The sequence below is a fragment of the Lactuca virosa genome, chromosome 5 (genome assembly GCF_052849685.1).
Source record: "Lactuca virosa cultivar CGN04683 chromosome 5, Lactuca_virosa_CGN04683_v6, whole genome shotgun sequence".
Taxonomy (NCBI): Eukaryota; Viridiplantae; Streptophyta; class Magnoliopsida; order Asterales; family Asteraceae; genus Lactuca; species Lactuca virosa.
In genome coordinates, this window is record NC_136430.1 from 464289863 (window position 1) to 464312589 (window position 22727).

The 22727-nt window shown below is 35.9% G+C and overlaps 1 protein-coding gene across 1 annotated transcript; it reads right to left on the minus strand.

The window, feature by feature from the left end:
- Positions 1-2766: 2766 nt before the first annotated feature.
- LOC145114652 (Carbohydrate-binding-like fold) lies at positions 2767-22477 on the minus strand. Its single transcript, XM_079050709.1, has 26 exons — positions 22189-22477; positions 22027-22092; positions 21720-21806; positions 20541-20597; positions 18662-18726; positions 18347-18516; positions 18027-18088; positions 17831-17914; positions 17522-17681; positions 11433-11548; positions 11188-11316; positions 10988-11059; positions 10805-10900; positions 10660-10737; positions 7630-7758; positions 7051-7227; positions 6778-6981; positions 6593-6706; positions 6242-6492; positions 5865-6159; positions 5552-5782; positions 5380-5471; positions 4868-5096; positions 4428-4784; positions 3163-3236; positions 2767-3073 (listed from the first exon to the last, which is right to left on the minus strand). Exons 1-26 carry the CDS (start codon positions 22303-22305, stop codon positions 2983-2985), a joined length of 3603 nt encoding a protein of 1200 aa, XP_078906835.1. The 5' UTR covers positions 22306-22477; the 3' UTR covers positions 2767-2982.
- Between the last annotated feature and the right edge of the window lie 250 nt (positions 22478-22727).

Here is a 22727-nt window from a genome sequence, read left to right on the forward strand (position 1 = left end):
AGCATTTACCAATTTCAATCTTATGAAACTCCTAGATCTTATGAGATTCATTGAACTATTCAATGGCACGTTTAATCTCGATTATGCTCTCACTTTGTGAGTGGGATGCCGAGGATCATAAACGAGATGTGAATAATCATGCAAATTAGCTTGGTTCTCTCGATGTCATTTATCATCTAATCAATGTGTCGGTTAGCCACAGGCGCTTCATCAATCAATGATAATTTACGAGACACCAATTTCCACCCATCATTAGTCCATATTAGTGTGTCGGTTAACCACACACGCTCCACTAACGACTTATAAAGTGCAATATGCAATTTCATGGATTAGCATCAAATTCACATTTTTCCTAAAGTAACTAAGATTGGGAATTTTATAAAAATATTTAGTTACTTTATAATTCCATTATACTTATTAATGAGAATGAATTGTCCTATCAAACTCGTTTGGCTAATGACCATCCACCAATCAAATGAGCGATGGGTAAGAGTGGATACCCAATGGCGGTCATTTTATAGGCCGCTTCCTTAAACTCCCCTTATAGATCAGCTTCGTGAATGAGGCGTACTAGCGGTTCGACTGACTTGTCTTATATATATATATATATATATATATATATATATATATATATATATATATATATATATATATATATATATATATATATATATATATATATATATATATATATATATATATATATAAAGAGAGAGAGAGAGAGAGAGAGAGAGAGTGAGTGAGGTTCAATAGAGAACCATAATTAACAATGAACCAAGAAACCAATCGTGAGCGTCGGAAATCATAATGATCAACGGCCAAAGAAATAGATATGCACTTCTACATTGGACGCACACACACCGGATTATACCAAAAAATTCACCTCCATACCAAAAAAACTCACCTCTTTTTTTCGTTTAAAATTTTTTTTAGGCCACATTTTTTATCAAAAAAAAAAACGGAATATACCGTTGTTCTCGATTTTCCGTCCTCTTTCCATAAAGATCCATGTTGATATATAAAAAACAAACTTTTTTTCGAAAAAAAACCACTTCATTTTGTTATTTTTTCAATATTTAAGTTTATTTTTATCAAAAAAAAAAAAAAAAAAAAACTAAATATACCAAAAATATTAATTTTTTGTACTCTATTAATAAACATCAACACCGACTAAAAAAAACCTCGATCAGTGTAGATTCACATTGTGAATCTAAACTGTAAATATTTCAATTTTTAACATTAACAATGTGAAAAAGCTCGATCAGTTCAGATTCACATTGTGAATCTGACTTATTATTATGCACACTGTAAATCTGAGAAGGTTCACAATATGAATCTGAACAGGTTCACAATATGAATCTGAACAGGTTCACAATGTGAATCTGAACTGAAATTTCGATTTTTTTTAACATCAATATGAATCTATGTTTAAAGAGTACCAAAAAATATGAATTTTGATATATTTATTAATTTTTTCTATAAAAAAATAGACCTACTTTTCAACAAACAAAGAAAATGAAGTGGGTTTTCTGGAAAAAAATTCATTTTTTATATATCAATATGGATTTCTATGGAAAGAGGACGAAAAATCACGAACAATGGTATATTCGGTTTTTTTTTTTTTTTGATAAAAAACATGGCCTAAAAAAAAAGAAGTGAGTTTTGTTATAATCCGGTGCATGTGCGTCCATTGTAAAAGTCTACAACTCTTCCTTTTGTCGTTGAGCTCTCCATACTTGTTCTGCAAACTTGGTAGCCCTCCGGTCACTTTTCTTTTGAGTTGTAGCGGGGGAGTCGTCAGTATGGTCAGATGACATTTCTTCTTCTAAGTCCTTGAGATGAGGAGGAGTTTGTTGAGGTGAACCCTAAGGAGTTGGAATTTGAGGAGATGACCGTGGAGTTGGTTCTTTGTTGACCTCTTTGGTGGTTGGAGGTTGGTTCTGAGGAGGAGTTTGTTCTCTGCAGTGCACCGGAGAGAGTGGATCATGAGGAGGAGTGATAGAGTGATTATCTGATTGATTTTGATTTTGTTGATCATTTCCCCCTTTTGAGGAAGCAAGCTCCATCTGCTCCTCAAACCAGTGTTTCAATTCATCAATCTTCTGAAATTTGGCATCAAAATGAGTTTTCATTTTAACACACTTGTTGGGGATCGCATGATTGAAAAGATGTTGATAAATCTCCTTTGTGAGACGGAGAATTTCATCAACACTTTGTTTGGCAGTGAGTGATCTTCTCAATCCCTTGATTGTTTCTTGGAGTACCACAAACCCTGACTCATGCAGTGTGAGTTTCATCAACAAGCTGCTTGGAGTTGCTTGCTTGAGTTTGAAGGGTTTGTTGGAGATCGGTCTTTAATTCTTTCACTTCCTTTGTTTAAATATGACAAAAAAAAATTGTATACTTTATGTTTTATAAAATTATTTTTAGCAAGCTACATCTAACTTATTTTTCAAGCTATCCAGAATAGTTTCAAAGAGTTTATTCAGCTTTTTTTAAATACTCTCAAATTTACAATTTACTAATTAAAAAAAAAAAAAAAACCAATCTTCTACATACCATTTTGTCATTTTATATATTTCAACTAGTTTTACCAAATATTGTTTTTTTTATCAATTAGCAGTTAGCTTTACATCTATCATCTACGATTTCAGCTAGTCCGTCAAACATAACTTAAAAATAAGTCACATCATACAAGGACAATTTGTATTGTTCTTTTATATAGATTAACATGATCAAAATTAGCATTAATTTAAGAACACCTGATTGAACATTTAGCGAGAAATGAAATTTAAATCAGAAACTACAAGAAATACATAAATTGTTCTTATCTTTCTACCCCTGGTTACAAGAATACACTGTGCATCAGCTTACTCTTCAATTAACAAAAATGGCTAGAGAACGTGAAACGTAGGTTACTCAAGTTTTATGATGGCTAAATCACAGATTATGAGTTCCACATTTAAAATTGTAGGAAGGTCTTCAGTAAGTCCTTTTTCTCACTGGTATCTTTCTTACATCTTTCTTAGTTGACGCACTGGCTCCTACATTTGTTTGGTACATGTCTTTTAATCTGCAAAGAATAATATGACACCAACTGCTAAATCAAACAAATTTTTCACTCTTTTATGCAATTAAAAAAGAATCTTAACAACCACCAACCTTGGCATACTGATAAACAAAGCAATTACTGATACTCCAATAATTAATGGATACACAGGTGCCGGGGTCAATTCCTGCAATCAAATAAGTATATGATAATTTTTGTTAGACTATGTTTATTGTTGCATTGACGCTTTATTAGATAATGTGTTTACTGAAAAATTATGAAAATATATCAAAATTCATGGTCTTTATTTCTCTATAAATAGAGTATAATACTGATATATTTGTATATGTATCTGAAACTCCCACATAAGGTATATATTTTTGGTTGTTGATAAATGGGAAATTTTGAATTTGGTTGGTTGGATATGCGGATAAGAGAAACTATTTTTCTTAATTGTGGGTTGGAGTTTTGGAGAGGTCACTGATAAACATAGTCTTAGAGATGATGCTATTTTTGGCAATGACCAACTATAGCAGGTTTACAAGTTACCAAAATTTTCTTTTTTACAACTTTGGCCCAATTTTTAATTTTTGGAATGACTTTTGTCTGTATTTTTTTTTTAAAATTGTCCCAACTTTGTGTTTATCTGTTTTTGTTAAAAGTTGGTTTTTTTTACAAATTAGTTTTTTTTTAGATATCCGTTTTTATTCATTCTTTTTTAAAGAATTTTTCGTTTTTACAAACTCATTTCCTAAATCTTTTACACATTCACTTTTTATGCGTGTAATGGTTGTAAAAACCATGTAAAAATTCATAAAAAAACATGCACTAATTCGGTTTTACAACTACGAATTTGTAAAAACGAAGATTAGTTTTTACAAACAACGAAATTGTAGATCCAATCTTCGTTTTACAAAAAATCATTTTATTACCATTTTTACAGAAAAACAAAATTGTAAATCCAATCTTCTTTTTATTACAAATTCGTTTTTTATAATTTATTTAAGAACATGAAAAAGTTGCAAAAAAAAAGTTTATAAAAACATATGCATAAAAACAAATATGTGAAAATATTCAGAAAACAAATTTGTAAAAAAAGAATTAACTTTAAAAAACTAATTTGCAAAAAAATACAACTTTAAAAAACATGTAAAAACAAAGTTTTAGAAAGAAAAAAATATTGATAGAAATTTGAAAAAAATAGTTGAGAATAGTTGGTTGCCATAGATAGCAACTCATAGCTAAAAGGAAAAAAAAAAAAAGAAAAACAAATTTGATGGTTACCTCTCGGTATATTAAAGTGTGTAAAATGTCTTTTGTTATTAATGCGAACAACTCATGGCTAAAAGGAAAAAGAAAAACAAGCAAACAAACAAACCTGTTTATGGTTATCATCTTCAACTTTGTATCCGAGGTGACCCACGTGAATTTGTGTATGTTTTTCCAAATCAACCTCAATCACTTGAGATTCAAATTTGATGGTAGTTGATGACAGAGAAGATCGAAGCTGCAGAAGGTGTTTGCCCTTAGGCAAGCCTTTCACCTGAAAGAAATTTGAAAGTGACAAAGGTAACAGGGATTCTATATTGGATGGATCAGTTGCAGATCTGACTTCCAACCGTAGGTATTCATGAAGCTCCTTCATTCTCTCTCCATCAATGGTGCCCGTTACTAAAGTCACATCTGGCTTCTCAAAAACTAAAAAGTCTAATCCCCTCATATCTTCATATCCAACCTACACCAATTTATTTTTCAGATAAATGTTTGAAATTTGAAAGGAAGAAAATTACGATTATGCCATTGTATCTTGGAGCTGACCTGAACCACAACAGAATCTGGAGAAGCGCGTTCAATGGTAGAGGTGTCAAACCCACTTTTCCTTGCTACTTTAATTGTGTAAGTTGTATCGGGGTGAAGCCCTCTTAGGCGATAACTTCCTGATGAATCTGTTACAGTCTCTTCATAAAAACTTTTCAACTCCGATCGGGCCTCAACTAAAACACCTTCTTTTGGTTCACCAGACAACAGAGTAACCATACCCATGGCACTGTGAATGAAAAGAAATAAATAAATAAGCACAACCAGTCTCGATTAATTCATGAGTCCTTGATGAAAAAGCCAACCAACTACAAAATTTGTTTAAAATAAGTCATTATTATGACCTGCTACGTATGTTGTTTTCTCAAAATTGTTCTTACATGTTTTTACATATCCATTTTTTTACAAATTTCGTTTTTACATCTTTGTTTTTTAACAACATTTCAAATCAGTTTTCTATAAGTTTGTTTTACAAAGTCATTTTACAAGTTCCCATGAAAAAAGAGAGATACCTGTAAGCAACCCGTGTGGCTTGGAAGACAACTTCCCTGGACTCCCCTGAACCAAGTTCAACTGCTTCCGCTGGTGGTGAGAAAGCATACTCCTAGAAATTACAACTAATTAATGAGCTGGTTAAAAAAAATTAAAATAACTTTGGAGATGACAAGGCGGGCAGGCAGGTACCTTTAACAACGGACGAAGATAAAAGCTCCCTGGAAACAAATTATCAAAAACAAAAGTTCCACCAGCAGCAGATATTGAGTTATTTCTATAACCATCTTCCCCACTCAATGATAACAACACAGAAGGAAATAATTCATTGGCATCTTCTTTAGAATGTATATGTACAGAGATTTGACCAAGCTTCTGACATGAAAAGGAATAGGGTCCAATCTCCTTTACATGATATCCAGGCTATTATTAAAAAAAAATTAGCTGATTATGTAAATTGCAGTTATAGCAACAGTTGTATTCTTAAAGTAGTAGGACTTCAAACCTTTGAAGCCTCAATATGGTAAGTTATGTCATCATATAGAGGTCCCACAACAAACAGGCCGTCTGTGTTCGTGGTGGTTGAAAAAGCTAATTCATTTTTCTTGATTTGACCATTTTGACTATCTCCGGCGGCTATGATTCTAATAACAACATCTGGAAGCGGAGGAGAAACTGATCCTTCAATGTACAACCCCAGTCGCCCAGAAAATGGAGGAACTGAAGCTTGGCACCCATTTTCTGCCACTTTGACCATATGTTGACTAGGATAAAATAAAATTTTCCTTTCCTTTTTGCTCCTGCAACATATCATTTACAAGTTAGCCTTGGTTTAGGCATGTAGCATGAATTCTTAACTTTTAATTAACACCCAAGATTTACCGAATATCTCGAGGTACAAATGTAAGTCTTTCTCCAGGATTTGCCCATACTTCAAACTCATAATTAGCTGTATCTGATTGCTCGTTTCCAGTGACTACAAGTCTTGCAGAACTGCCATCAATAGAAGTTCCCTTATCGTTCAAAATGTCAACCAAAAAATTTTCAGGTAACTGGTGAACACCATCTTGTGAACTCAATTCAACCCTTATTTGTCCCTTGACGAGATACTTCTCTCCTTTCAGATAGATTGGCTAAAAAATCAAAAGACAAGCTAATCATGAGAAATGAAGCAAAAAAAAGGAAGCAGGCTTACGAGCTCCAATACTGAAAATAAGCAAATGGAGAAAATACCGATGTGTTGGCCGTGTCAATTTTCACAGGTGAGCTCCCAAAAAGTATACAAGAGTTTACAAGGTGAAGTTCATGCACTCCAGGAGGTTCAATGCATATGCGTTGTGGACCTTTCTGCAATTGACAATGAAATGATATGAGGAAAAGGTCAACTTGGAAGTGTACTGACTATAGTATTGACCTACCTTAATTTTTAGATTCACACGAGAACCATCTGATTGATGCAGATATGCATCTACATCATGAGTGGAAACTAAGTTAACCCAATAACCTTTCTGAACAAAATTAATCCCTTCAACATCTTCTGCCTTAATATTGACATGTGCAGAGCTCTGTTCCCAACACCATTTATCTTCTCCACTAATAGCTCCTTCTGAAAGGTGATTCACCTACAGAAATAGCACGCAAAGATATAAACAAAAATTCCCATAAGATCTGAGGGTAAAGGAGGGGTATACCTCAAGTGCATATTTTCCAGGTAGCACATTTTGAAATAAAAATTCACTACTTTGGTCAGTCAAACCAACAGTCAGCTTCTCTTCATGGCTTTTAGCATCCAACCTCACAAGAGCAACAGAAACAGATGAATCACATTTTTCTTTGCAAGTCACTGAGCCATGTACATTAACTTGTGCCTGAGATTTATGTGAGTTCCATCAAGTAAGATACCAATATATTTCTTAGATCAATACTGATAAATATTTATCTATGATAGGCCCTGATACATTCTTGATCTGATACTCAATCTAGGATAAAATTAAAGATAGATTTCCATTCATTCGAGAGGAATGGTCTCTCCAAAAGAAGAACAAAGTTCTCTTACACAATAATTCTTAGCTACCTCCCTCATACTACTACTAAAGAAAAGGACAAAAGGGAATAACAGCTTGGCAAGGTGATATCCCCCCTACCTTGTCCCACCACTAACTCCAGCCTGCAAAATAAATAAAGACCAAACTGCCCTCCATACATCAATTTTGGAAGCAGGCTGCCCACAATAACTAGAAGTCCATGGGGCTTATCAATCTAATACACACCTGATAAAATTTCAGTGACAGCAATGGACCATTGACATTGACATCAATATGTGGGGGCAAAAACAGAAGATCCGGAGTAGTTGCAGGTGTGGCTGCAATAGCCGATAACCGATAGTCGCCAGGTGTAACCTGAAACACATTAGCTTTAATAGTCAGTTTATAAATCATGGCAGCATGAAATTACAAAACAATCCTTCTCCAACATGCCAATTGCCAAAATGATTACATATAGTAACTTGGGTCACAGCAACCACAACATCAAACTCATCGCTATCATTAAAAGCATTTTATAATATTTGTGCTACGCATTCACTTAAGTCATGTATTATAGAAAGGGGTAAGATTGGAAATCAGCAAAATAAGGGGCGTCTTATTTGTGGAGGGGTAAGTTAGGTATGTTACTTTGTTTGAGTTTGTTACGCACGGTGCTTATAAGAGGACTAGAGGGGAAGAGAGTATGGTAGCTTTTGTGAAATATGGTCATTATACCTCGGAAAGAGGCTCTCGAATCTCTAGCAAAGCATTAAGGTTATCTCTTTTTTATTTGCTGTTTTAAGTGATTTCAATCTTACAAGTCAGTTCATAGCAATTGGTGTCAGACAATGGCCCTGAGAACTGTGGCTCAAAGGGTAGAAACAATATATGAAGGATTGAAAGAAATGTGTTCTTCCATAGCAGAGATGCAACTCCATTCATCAATTCCACTTCCACCGGGGTTCGAGAATAGTAGCAGGGTGTAATTCACGAGAAGCTCAAAGCTGATCCTTAAGGTTGAATGGTACCGACTGCTAGAAGATGACAAGATGGCAGTTGAAATAAATAAGGGATGGGAACACCGTCGACAAGCAATGAGAAGATGGGAATAGATGAAATCACTAATACGTTGGCAATTCAGGGAGAGATCTTCTGTCTCACCATTGCATTGGAAGTTAGCCAAGGCAGCAGAGGCAGACCACCACTGTCATCACCACCAGCACCGCCGGGATTAGAAGCAAAGACCGAACAGAGTTGTCGTAATCCCGGGGCATCTTCCTTAGGTCGCAGAGTACCAACAAAAAATTCATTGAGATGACGGCTCCGTTAATAGATTTAGCGGAAGAGTTATCTCTAGGTCACGTCCTAAATGGTGAAATAAGAACTTTGAGCCTGCAAAACATACATGGACTTGGCTATATTAAATTAGAGAGAAAATTAAGCCCATGTCCATTGAAGTCAACAACGACCAAATCTCACCAATAGGCGACGTATTCATCCGGTCGCTCCATCTCTTATCTGTTTCCTCCAACCATTGCCACAGTGGGAAGAAACCCGGCGAAGGAATGGCGACCAGGGGGAGTCGAGACAAATGTTTGTCTCTAAAGAAGATCAAGGAAATGTCACATGAGCGGTCTTTCGTGAACACTTTAAATGATATGGTGAACGAGAAGCACTTTCCAGTCGAATTCAAATATGCTCTCTTTGTACCAAAAGGAGCTCCTTGTGATCTATTTGACACAAAGAAGAAGCCCAGCAAGATCAAACTACATCAAACTGTATGTTCGTCGTGTCGTCCACATGGACAACTGCGAGGAGATCATTCCCGAATACCTCACGTTTGTCAAAGGTATCGTAGATTCTCATAATCTTCCTTTGAACATATCAAAAGAGATGTTGCAACAGGACAAGATCTTGAAAATTATTCGCACAAATCTGGAGAAGATTTGTGTTAGAGCTTTTCCAGCCTTCCAAGGAGATTGCAATTTACTGTTTGGTAAAACCACAAAAGTAGCTTATTCACTAGCTTAAAAGCTACCTTTTGATACGCCTATGAAGTTTTTTCAAAAATATTCCAAATATACCCTTAATTACATTTTTTCTTTTTTCTTTTAGTTATATATCTATATGTCCATTTATGTCATTTTACATTGCAATCTAGCTTATAAGCTACTTAATACCAAACATAATTAATTCATAAGCTAGTTTATCAGCTACCAGCTAGGTTATCAACTAATCTGCCAAACGAAGCCAAAAGCATGGAATCCATGAGGATTCTACGCAAGACCAAGCTACTACTCCACAAAAGTGGTGATGAAATGACAAGCTTGAAGAATTATGTTACAAGAATGAAGGATGAGCATAATGATATTTACTACACTACTGGTGAGACCACGAAGGTTATGAAGTTGTGTATAGGGTTGATGCCCATTGATGAGTATGTTGGGGTCACTCTCAACTTCCGGACAGCTTGGTTTAAAACGCGCCGACTAGGCGCACTTAATGCGCTAGGCGCCCAAGTGATGACCTAAAACGCTTCAAGTAATGAGATGCGATGTGATTCCCTTACTCAGTCGCCTTTTCCACTTTTTACCGCTTTGCGCTTAGGGTAATTAATAGAAAATGGGCTTTTAATTAAGTTAGGTGGGCCAATAGGTTTATATAAATTTAAAAAAATAAATAAATAAAAAGGATGGAAACGAAGAATCTTGTCAGAGGCGGTAAACCCAATTACACAAAACAGAGCAAATCGTATCATCGCTCCAACTCATCTTCTCCAAGTAATTGGAAATCAACTCTGCTAAGGTTTTCTACTTCCATTCCATTATACTAATCTACATATTCTATTCTCTTCTCAAGTCTGAAACTATAAACTCTGATGGTCTGAAGTATGAACTTTGGTCATATTATTTATATGTTTTCTGTTAAGTTGTTAGCTGTTTACTTGTGTTACTTAACTCTTAAGTCATACACATAATTCATAAGTTATTTGTTATCATGCATGATAGTTTAGACGATTTCTAGTTATAACTTATCAGTACTTAGGATTTAATATGACACTACTATGATTATATGAGATTTTTAAGTATTTCCATATTTTTTTTTATATTTTTTCAATTTGGAGCGCATCGCGTGCATCGGTCTTCAATTTGGCGTTATTTTGAGTGATTTCAATCAATACAGTAAAGCCATTTGTTTATCTGTTCTTGTTTTTTGGTTTCATCTTACAAGTTGGTTCATAGCAATTTGCTGTTAACTGAAGATTATGTCAAGTACCTCAAAGCAGAAATAGCCGCTATCATCAGTCTGTTTCATTTGTGGCTTAACATTCTGTGGTCCATGAGTAAGAGCTACCTGGAAAAATATAACGAGTGAATTAAGTACAAATGAGATTTATGAAGAATATAAAATATTAAATTACCTTTGCTTTGTTACCAGAATCAACTATCTGCACTGAGCCACAAACACCATAAGACAACGCTTTGATATCAACAACTGATGCCATATTTGGTAAAACCTGAAATCGGTAGGCATTAAAGGTGGGAGAAATTAGGAAAAAAATAAAGACAAAATGTAAAATGTGCCTCAGTTCTGGTGCACTTGCCATTAAGTTAACCAGTTTTTCAAACTTGTAGTGGTCCTTTATAGCTTCGATCTGATACTGCTTAGATGTAACCTGTAGAGGAGCATAAATGATGGCAGATGGTAGGAGTGAGACATTTTACACGATAAAGCAAGAACAAACAGCAACAGTTTTTCCAAAACCTAAAAGAACATAAGAGAAAAAACTGATAATGAAATTACCTGATCAAGCTTATAATATCCTTGTTTATCAGTGAAAGACCTGTCAACTCCATCTACCACAATTTTTACGCCATCCACTCCCTTGCCATTAGTATCAACAACACGACCCCCAACAGAGAAACCAGTGACCTGCTCAGGTTTAGTTTTTTTTACAGGTACAGTTAAACCAGCCAAGCATATAACCATGATTAGTGATTAAATAGCAAGAACTTAAACTAGTGACCAACCAAGCGATGATTACGTACCTGAAACTTTTCAGATATTGTTGCATGACCATGTTGGACAGTTACAGCGACAGAGGCAGGGGAAACATCAAAAACTGTATTCTCACCCTTATAATAAGGTACAAGCTCATAAACCCCTGTAGGTATATCACAAAAATAAACCACAATGATTTAACTAACTTATAGAACCCAATATAGAGAACATTTTAATTAAAGCATCCAAACCCATTCAATGATAATACTCTTTCAATTGTATCACATCATCTTTTGCAATTACCTAATACACCACTTCAATGCCAACAGTCTTACAGAATGGACCCCACTCCCACCTCAACAACTATTTTATAGCTTATAACAAATATATCTTGAATTATTTATAGTTAACAAATATTTATTAAGATATTGATAACACATATACTAATTCAACATATGATTAGTATTACAAATATACAAAATTATATTTAATATAATCTTTTTGTTTATATATAATATCAGACATAATTACAATAATATAGACTAGAGGGTACTTATATGTAATTGTTAATATTATATATATATATATATATATATATATATATATATATATGTATATGTGTGTGTGTGTGTAACCCTATTACATGATATCAATACAATATACAACTTACGGCTCTTTATGGTATCAAAGCCGAAGGATTCTTGCTCCCCACTCAATCCGATAAACAGCTAGGGTTAGCATCGATCCGATGAAAAGAAATCCCACTACTCCCATAAGTTTGCCTTCAACCTCACACCAACCAACTATGGCTACCGGAAGAATATGATACATCCTTCTCTTCTTGCACACAAGTTGTTCGATTATGTGGATGGCACAATTCCATGCCCACCCAAACAACTCCCACCTGTTGCTGCCACTGTTGCTGATCCCAAACCAGAACCAAGAGACAATCCAAATTACTCGATTTGGATCGCCAATGATGCGCACAATCGCATGTTGATCATCTCTACCATCTCTGAATCAGCCTTCCGTCATGTATAAGGTGACACTTCTTATGATTTGTAATTCTCTCTAGAACGTGCCTTTGCATCACATTCATCTTCAAGAGAATACACTTTAAAAACTCAACTCTTGCGGATTGAGATGAAAGGAGATGAGACTCCTGATGCCTACCTTAACCGAGCACAAGAATATGCTGGTGCCCTAGCCGCCATTGGTGAACCAGTCAAGGATAAAAGACCTTGTCATGCTTGCTGTTTCTGGTCTTCGCGATGAATACAACGGTCTCAAGTCCACCATCACCGCCCGCCAATGTCCCACTGCCTTCACTGAACTTCATGCATTGTTAAGTGATCATGACTTTATGATTGCAAAATCCCGACAGCCTTTCATTCAAGCCTTTCATGCCACTCAAGAACTCACCAAACACACCAATGATTCGATGGCTTCTCTCGCTGCTCAACTAGGATCGATAGCTTCTGCTCTTGGTCTCCAACTTCAACCAATCTCGCCCTCCAGCACACTACCAGCCACATCTCAAGCTTTATATGGTTCTTGACAGCCCCCCACCTACAACCGTGGAAACAACAGAGGGCGACGTGGCTCTTACCGTGGCACCAACAACAGCCGTAGTAACAACAATCGTGGTGATAGTACTCGCTCCTTCAGCTGGGCCTCCAACCAGAATACTGTTTTTGGCACATGCAACCGTTGTGGTATTGGTCACTTACCATCTCAGTGCCCCAACCGTGATCCCTCCATACCATCCACATCAGCCACTTGGTATCCCGACACCGGTGCCAACAGCCATGTCACGCCGGATCTTAGCAAGCATGGATGACAACCGCGCATATCATGGCCATGACAGCCTCCATGTCGGTGATGGTAAGGGACTCCCTATTCTTCATATTGGTTCATCTCGCTTTCACTCACCAAATAAAACGTTTCATCTCTCAAAAATTCTTCACGTACCCAACATCACAAAACATCTACTTTCTGTTCAACAATTTTGCATTGACAATAATGTTTTCTTTGAATTTCACTCTACTTTTTTTGTTGTTAAGGACGAGCTCACACACTATACTTCTCACGGGCCCCAGTGAGCAAGGTCTCTATTCCCTTCGTCTGCCACAACTTCGATCCACTCATCAACAAGTTTTCTCTGCAACTCGTGCATCTTCCACAACTTGGCATAGACGACTCGGGCATCCACACCGTCTCTTTCAATTTATGATTTCTAGTTTTTCGCTTCCTGTTACAGATAAAACTTTACCAAGTTTTTGCTCTTCATGTCAACTGGCAAATCATCAAAACTATCTTTACCTGTTTCTTCTTATCAAAACAATAATATATTAGATCTTGTTTATTGTGATGTTTGGGGTCCCGCTCCTGTTCTTTCATCAGATGGCCATCGTTACTTTTTATTATGTGTTGATCATCATACTAGATATATGTGGCTCTTTCCAATGTCTCAAAAATCTGATGTTTACAATCTTTTCAAAACTTTTGTCACCATAGTTGAACGACAATTTTCTACAAAACTAAAGAAAGTTCAAACTGATTGGGGTGGTGAATTTCGCAACACCTCCTCCTTCCTTACATCACTTGGCATTGTTCATCAACGATCATGCCCCCATACTAGTGCTCAAAATGGTTTTGTTGAGCAACGACACCGACATATCGTCGAGACAGGTCTTACCTTAATGGCTCAATCCAGCACTCCTCAACGCTTTTGGCATTTTGCCTTTGAAACAGCCGTTTACCTCATCAATAGGATGCCTTCTCGCACATCCTACAACGAGTCTCCATTCCAACATGTTTTTAAACGCCCACCTGATTACTCATTCCTTCGAGTCTTCGGTTGTTTGTGCTTTCCTTACCTACGACCCTATAATCATCACAAAATGGATTTTCGATCTACTCCTTGTCTCTTTCTTGGATACAGCCCATTTCATCATGGCTACAGATGCCTTGACTAATCTTCCGATCGAATTTATATAGCTCGTCATGTCCGCTTCGATGAATCTTCCTTTCCTTTTGCCAAGAATCATATTCCACCTTACCCACCCGACACTCAACCCTCGAGTTCACCCCATCCATCCACAGTTCCTATCTCCCAACCGTCATCACCTTCACCCTCACCATCACCTACACCTAAACCTACTTCAGCACCTACAACCTCACCTAAACCTATATCAGCACCTACACCCTGTACTCGTCCCTCCCACCTTCGCCAAAACCCGAAACAAAAGGTTCCCTTTCAACCGAGTGCTCATCACACTACCACCTCCATTACTGAACCAACATCCTTCTCTATTGCCAATGAATCTCCTGAATGGCGCAAAGCCATGGAAGACGAGTACTCTGCCTTACAAAAAAATGGCACTTGGTCACTGGTACCTATGGTACCCAATACTAACATTATTGATTGCAAGTGGGTTTACAGGTTAAAGCGAGACAAGGATAGAGCTGTCACTCGCTACAAAGCAAGATTTGTTGCAAAAGGTTTTCGTCAACAACCAGGCATAGATTATCACGAGACTTTCAGCCCCGTGGTTAAATCTACAACCATTAGAGTGGTACTCTCTCTTGCCATTACCCAAAAATGGTCCCTTCGACAGCTTGATGTTCAGAACACCTTTCTGCATAGCACACTCACTGAAACTGTGTACATGAAGCAACCACCAGGCTTCATTGACCCAAAGCATCCGAACCATGTATGTCTGCTTCACAAATCAATATATGGTCTTAAGCAGGCTCCTCGAGCTTGGTTTCAACGACTTACACAAGCTCTTCACCTTCTCGGATTCAAAGGCTCCAAAACCGATCCTTCTTTGTTCATTTACTCCCACACCGGCATCACTATTTACATGTTAATTTATGTTGATGATATCATCATCACGGGTAACAACAATGATGTCATCAACAAAATTATTACACAACTCAGTGTCACATTTGCCATTAAAGATCTCGGCAATCTCTCATATTTTTTGGGCATTGAAATTGTTCCCCGGGGTTCTGACATCATCCTCTCTCAACGGAAATACATTATGGAACTACTACGAAAAGCTGGCCTGTCAGAGTCAAAACCAACTCCATCTCCGATGACTACCTCCATTCCTTTGGCGACTAATGACAGTCCTCTCTACTCTGATCATGTACGGTATCGCCAGGTCGTCGGAGCCCTTCAATATGTTACTTTGTCCAGGCCCGATATCACATTTGCAGTAAACAAGGTGTGTCACTTCATGCATGCTCCAACTGATAATCATTGGTCTGCGGTCAAGCGCATTCTTCGCTATCTTCATGGCAGTGTTGCTTATGGCATGTTAATTCGCCAAACCTCCAACACTCAATTACAGGCTTTTACTGACTCTCACTGGCAGGGAACCGATAATTTGACTGCTTTCTCAGATGCTGATTGGGCTGGTGACCCAGATGACCGTCGGTCCACAGGGGGATTTGCTATATATCTTGGTTCCAACCTAATCTCTTGGACCGCACGAAAACAACGTACTGTTTCCCAATCTTCCACAAAATCCGAATACAAAGCCCTAGCTGACACGGTTGCCGAGCTCATCTGGCTTCAAGCTCTTCTTCGTGAACTTAGTGTGAACAGTCCCTCATCTCCCGTCTTGTGGTGTGACAATCTTGGCGCAACCTACCTTTCTGCTAATCCAGTCTTTCATGCTCGTACGAAACATGTGGAGGTTGATTTTCACTTTGTTAGAGAAAAGGTTACTAAAGGAGAACTACGAGTTCAACACATATCAACGCATGATCAAATAGTTGATATCTTCACAAAGCCGCTGCCAACTCCAAGATTTGTATCTCTTCGATCCAAGTTGCAAGTCGTTCCCCGTCCTTAGCTTGCGGGGGCGTATCAGACATAATTATAATAATATAGACATAATTATAATAATATAGACTAGAGGGTACTTATATGTAATTGTTAACATTATATATATATATATATATAATATAGATCCGGTAAGAAATTTTTTTTGGTAGGAAGGTAAGAAGTTTTTTTTCTACATATTTTTTTGACGAACAAAATAAATGAATCACTAGATGATTCATTTGTAAGATGATTCACAAGAAAAAATTCCCAAAAAAACATCTTTTTGATTCATTTTTAAGTAAATTAAGAAAAAATTCACTTTTATGACAATTTTAGTGAATAACAACAAAATCATTGTATAAATGAATCATCGAGATGTTTTTTTGAGAATTTTTTCTTGTGAATCATCTTACAAATGAATCATCTAATGATTCATTTTGTTTGTTCGCGAAAAAAATATGTAGAAAAAAAACTTCTTACCTTCCTACCAAAAATTTCCTTCTTATTTGATCTTGACTCTATATATATATATATATATATATATATATATATATATATATATATATATATATATATATGTGTGTGTGTGTGTCTATGTAACCCTATTACGTGATATCAATACAATATAGAACTTACGACTCTTTATATAAATATATGTATAGAATTTATATCTATTATGTTTGTGTAAATATGTTTATATAGTCTGTAATTACGAAAGATATTTTGAATTACTATTTAAGTATTTTAACATACATAATTCATATATAATTAGATATTATAAACTAATCTTTGCAAGTCTTGCAGTACATGAAAGTTTGTTTGAAAGTTTGGTGACATGGCCTAAGCCATGTCACTTGCAAGACTTTTGAAAGGTCAAATTAATGACCGTTGTGGATGCTCTTAGGGGATGTTTGATAACGTATTAACCAAACCATTCAGAGTGTCACCTCTTGATCAGTCAGCATTCCGCATGTTTGATACAATCTTTGAAGGAATCAAAAGCCTATGAATGGCCTCTAAACGGTGAAGGAACCCTACCTTCTCTTAACCATTAAGAGGTTGGAATCACTAAACACTAAATGATATGGTAGTTCAGAGTATATTTTCAAGTTTTACAATAATCCTACAACTTATGAATCTTTTTAAAGGGTAAAGCAAATTAGCATGAACCCTCAAAAACATGAAAAGATACACCTTTCTAGAGGAAGGTTTTATCCATGCAAATGTCGCTGGAATGAACAGATTCAGTGCCATATCTAATCAAGAGAGACGGAGGAAAAGAATCTAAAATATTACCGCATGGAATTGACTTAAATATAAATGTTCCATCAGCATCAGATAGGGCATGGCAAAGTGCAGTTCTATGTCCAGAGGGGTTACCAGAACCCTGTGGGCAGTGCACTTCCTTGACATCATCAGAGTACAGATAAAAGTGAACCCCTAAAATGGGGTTTCCCTGAGGCAACATGATAGATATTAGTAATCTAACTCGCTATTCAAACTGAATAAATGAAAAGTATTTCAGTCCATTAAAGTGTGAAGCACATTATGGACTCAGGATGAGCAATTTTGCATTTCAAAAGCATTAAAAAGAGGAAGACTCACTTGTGCAACTACCAATCCACGTATATTGTAACCAAAGACAAAGAAGACATCTTCAACTTGGCTATTTCCAAACCCCAAGTCAACCTAACAGTTTATATGCGGGATGAGAACCATGTAAATTGCTTTTGCATTCCCAATTGAGTGGAAACATAATGGATGAGAAAGATAATAGAAAAGATAGGTATATGTATATGACCTCTGTGGAACCTTTAACTTCAATATTAAGATCAGCATGGGAGGCGCGTAGGTTGTACCTTCCTACACCAAAAAATATAATGCAATTAGATAATGAAAGCAAACCCACCAACAATATCATGTAACAAGCACGAAATTCATCAAACAAAAACATCAAGGATCCAAATTTAATAAATATGATATAAATCTTAAAAATAGCTTTTTGTTTGTGGATTTGTTATGTACATAATTCATAAGATAATAAAAACTATAATACGTGTCATGAGCTCTTAGAATGATTAACTCCTAGCATAGTTAGGTCCACACAAGAAAAAATTTAACCTGGAATTATGTTGGTGAAAGAATAACTTCCTGCTATTGATGTCAAAACAGACGATACAATATTCCCACTGGAATCCAGAAGCTCAACATTTACATTTGATGGACCGCCATCGGTAGACGAACAGCTCTCACCGCCAACTGCTCCCACAACTTTTCCACTAATACTGAATCTGCAAAGACACCACACAGTAGAAGCTCAAGTCCAACACGATATAGACCACATAAGCTCCTAAAAAATATTCCACATAAAGTGAAATAAATTCTACAAAAAAGATTTAGAGATAAGTATGGAAATGACTAATAAGCTAAACCAACCCTGTGAACCGGAAATTTATATCTTCATTTCTATTACATCCAGTATGATCGACAAGCACGGGAACCTACAAAAGTAAAGACATCAGACTTCCGCATTGTGTATCCTAAACTACTTCACATAAATCACCTGGCAGAATTATATATATATATATATATATATATATATATATATATATATATATATATGGGAAAAGTGAATATGGGGCTGTTATACACCTAGCATTAGGTGTGGAACCCATCAAACTATGTCGTTTTGAAGAAAAAAAAATTGAACCTTTATCTTACTCTTTTGCTTCACCTAATTTTTCCAAGTTTGGCTACTGATATCGAATAGACAAAAAAATATTTGTGATAAATAAAAATATCCAAGTTTGGCAACACGTGATTCTGTCAGTCTTGATGCCTCATCTTTCACCTAAACTGATACTCGCCAGATTTGGTTGTTGCACCCGTTGAAGGTTTGCAGGCAGCATATCTTCTAGAATCGACCACACCTACTCCACCAAAAAAAGATCTTCAGATATCATCTTACCCTGCTACTTAACTTTTTGTTCATTTATTAGATAATGAGCAGAGTGCAAACCTGGAGTTAGGCCGTTCGCCCTAGACCATGTATTATATAATAATTACATCATTCCCTCTTTCATTTCAATCTTCTCGTTTCTTGTTTTTCTTTCTATTTTTTATTGATGTGTTTGAACAATATGAATTGATGTTTAGGTTTAATTATTTGGTTGTGGATATTCTTAATTGGATCTCAATTATGTTCCGACTTTTATTGTTTTGTGTTTGGATCAGGTTTATTAGGACATGTAAACTTTTTCTATATCTATCAATCTTGTTGGTGTTTTTGCTAGTTGATTTGCTTCTTCATTGAAGGAGCAGTATCTAGGAACTCTATCTGGATTTTGGTAATGTTTGTTAATGGGTTGTTAGCTTTTAACTTTTTTAGGAAAATATAGAGATGCATAGAGCATACCAAGTGTTGTAAATATGCAATACCCTTAGTAAACTGAGGCATTATATGATTTGTTTATGTTCTAGTTTTATTTACATGCTATGTTGGTTCACTAAAATGGTTGTGATTGGAGTTCAGTTTTTAGCTCTTTATCATGTTGTTTACCTGTTTATAATTGGTTGATGTGCCGGCAATATATTCATCACCAAATGGATTCTAATTCCCTTCCTGATTTGAACTTAAGAAGGTTAAACTTAAGATCAGTAAAAAAAATTTGGAGAAAACATACTGAATTTAAGTAGCTGAATAGTGTGTGAATGGTTCGATTTTGTGTGTATTTTGGAGTCCCTTTTGTTGACAACTTTTGGGTATTTTAAGGCGAAAATGGCTCCTCATACATTATATATCATATTTTTGTGTAAATTTAACTAGCAGCTCTTACTGGTTACTGTTGGGCCAATGCTATATCCCATGGTGCTTGGTATACATTCTACACCCTACTGACACACATCCAGAATTCCACACTACTAAGAGAGCTCCCTTGTTGTGGTGCTGCAGCACTTAACAAATTTATAATTGGCATGCTTATCCAAAAGTGTGATGATGATGGAATTATGGCTAGTGGTAAAAGAGGCCAAAGATGGAATTTCGATGGTCGCACAATCGGGGAGCACCAGTCGCATGTACAGTTTTGAAACGAAAAAAAAAAAAATTGAATTTTAGGGTTTTGATTTGTTATGTACTTATGTAAAAGAATAAATTAAAGGTTTTGTTTTTTTTCTCAAAATAAGTTTGATGGATTCCACACCAAATGTTAGGGCATAACAGCCCCATATTCACTTTTCCTTATATATACATACATATATACATTATATATAAAGATATATGTATATAGTATTTCAATAAATCAAAAGTACATACCTGATCTGGGTCCCACGACCATCCTTCAGGTCCCTTAACTTTGATAACATAAGAACCCTACACCAAAGAAAATAAATATAAACACATATATTGAAGCTGAGCCTCTAAATGCAACTTGTGTAATATAATACAAGAAACCGTCCATAACAACCAAACACGTATTGATGCAATATGCCAAAGACAAAGAACAACAAAAAACTTTAATATTAATTACAATAGGACAAAAGGAAAAGGTGACCTTAAATCTCATGTAATCAATTCAAAGAGAACGTGACAGTATTCCCACTAATAAAGTTTATAAATTTGACTTCATGAAGATTAATTCAGGGGGAAGGTTAAAGTCCTAAACTACCAATCCTTTAGGGTATCCATATTTTCAGTTTTAGTAGTTCTGATGGTGGGTAGATAGTTTGAGCAGGGTGAAGTTAATGAGTGTGTGTGTGTGTGAGAGAGAGAGAGGGCAATAATGTGTCATCCACGATTATCATCTTAATTCCCCTCAAGATTCTCAGTGGAGTACCAAACTTAATGATGACTAAACAAGAACTTTGTTGGTTGATCATATAGACATCCTAGCATGCATAACATTTTATTTGGGATGGAGCCTGAGGGGAATATCATCTTTAATTAACCAGACCAGGTTAAACAAATGCATGGCAATTTTTGAGGTGATAACATTAACTTATGCCTAACCTTGATCATAACATGGTTTTCAAAGTCTAAAAACATGTTTTGTCGCAAAGTTTAAAATGATTCTACTATTTGGTTTTAGTTTCCAAAAGTACTGAAACTAAAAAGATGAATATTAAATTGAGTTAAAAACTATTAAAAACCGATTAGGTTGCAAGTTCATAGAACGTCGTGTGCCATGGTTAACGTTAGAAACATTTTTTTTTATTCTCCACGATTTATATACATAAAAAATTCAATAGAGAACGTTCAAACAATTTTAAGTTGAACCATCATAACTATATATAAATGTTAAAACAAATTAAATTAAACCATCATAATTTTATATCAACATTGAGACTCAAAATTATACTTTGAAAATTGAAATCATTAAAAAGTTAACATGAGGGGGTAAAAAGTTTTATCCTTCACTAATAGTGTATGTTATCACTGGATACAAACTTGCACACCATGAGTAAGTGAGTAGGCCAATAGTGTATGTTTCCGTACCTTCTCATAAACCGGGATGAAGTAGTAACCATTAGGAGCACATTGCGTTCTATCCTTCACCAAACCATCCAAGGTACGCAGCTCAACCTTTAGTTAGATAAATAGCATATTAGTAAGCACGGTTGTTTGGAGTTCTAAGACATCCCCAGCTATATATGTCCTCAAGTACATAATAGCTTCATCCATAATTACTTTGAATTTGGCGTAGACAAATTTAATTTGGAACTTTAAACAAAATTCCAGTGAAAACCGTAAGACTAAAATATTGCTTCAGTGAAATTAACTAGAAACTAATTTAGACTCATACCGCGATGTGTGAATAATTCAATTTCGCATCAGTTGGCTTCCTTGAGTTAATCAAAGACGACCTCGCCTACCAAGGTTAAAAGAAATTAAGCATAAATAAACTACAACTAGAAAGTATCAAAACATGTTATATACAGAGTCTGATGAAGAAGAAAGTCTGCACCTCGACAAAGCCACCGCAACCTTGGATCGCATCGGCAGAATCGAGTGCAACCACGTGTATTGAGAAGACGATAACGAAGAAGAAGCAGCGTAAGAATTTTTGGTCTTTGAGCACCATCTCACTTTCACCTACCACTAGTAAGAACAGATCTCAAAAAGGAGTATCGGATACCCAACATAAAAAGGATTAATTTGTGAGCGTATAGACAACAGACGACAGATGCAGATGCAGATGCAGACGCAGACGGAGGCGACGGAGGTTAATTCTTATAGAGATTTAGACTTTAGCCTGCCTTTGATCGTGCCGGACTGCCGGCCCTCTTAAACACCCTTGATAAGGGTCTAAGGACTAAGCCACTAAGGTTGATAGGCCCATTTGAGTAGCCCGTAACGAAGACCGAAACCCGAATACAAGTTCATTGCCTTATCTCATTTGTTCACATTCAATATTTTGAATAGAACCGATCTGATTGATATGCATAGCACGTTGGATTTTATTAAGGCTATTTCCAACGAAATTGTTGGCTTTTTATTTAAAAT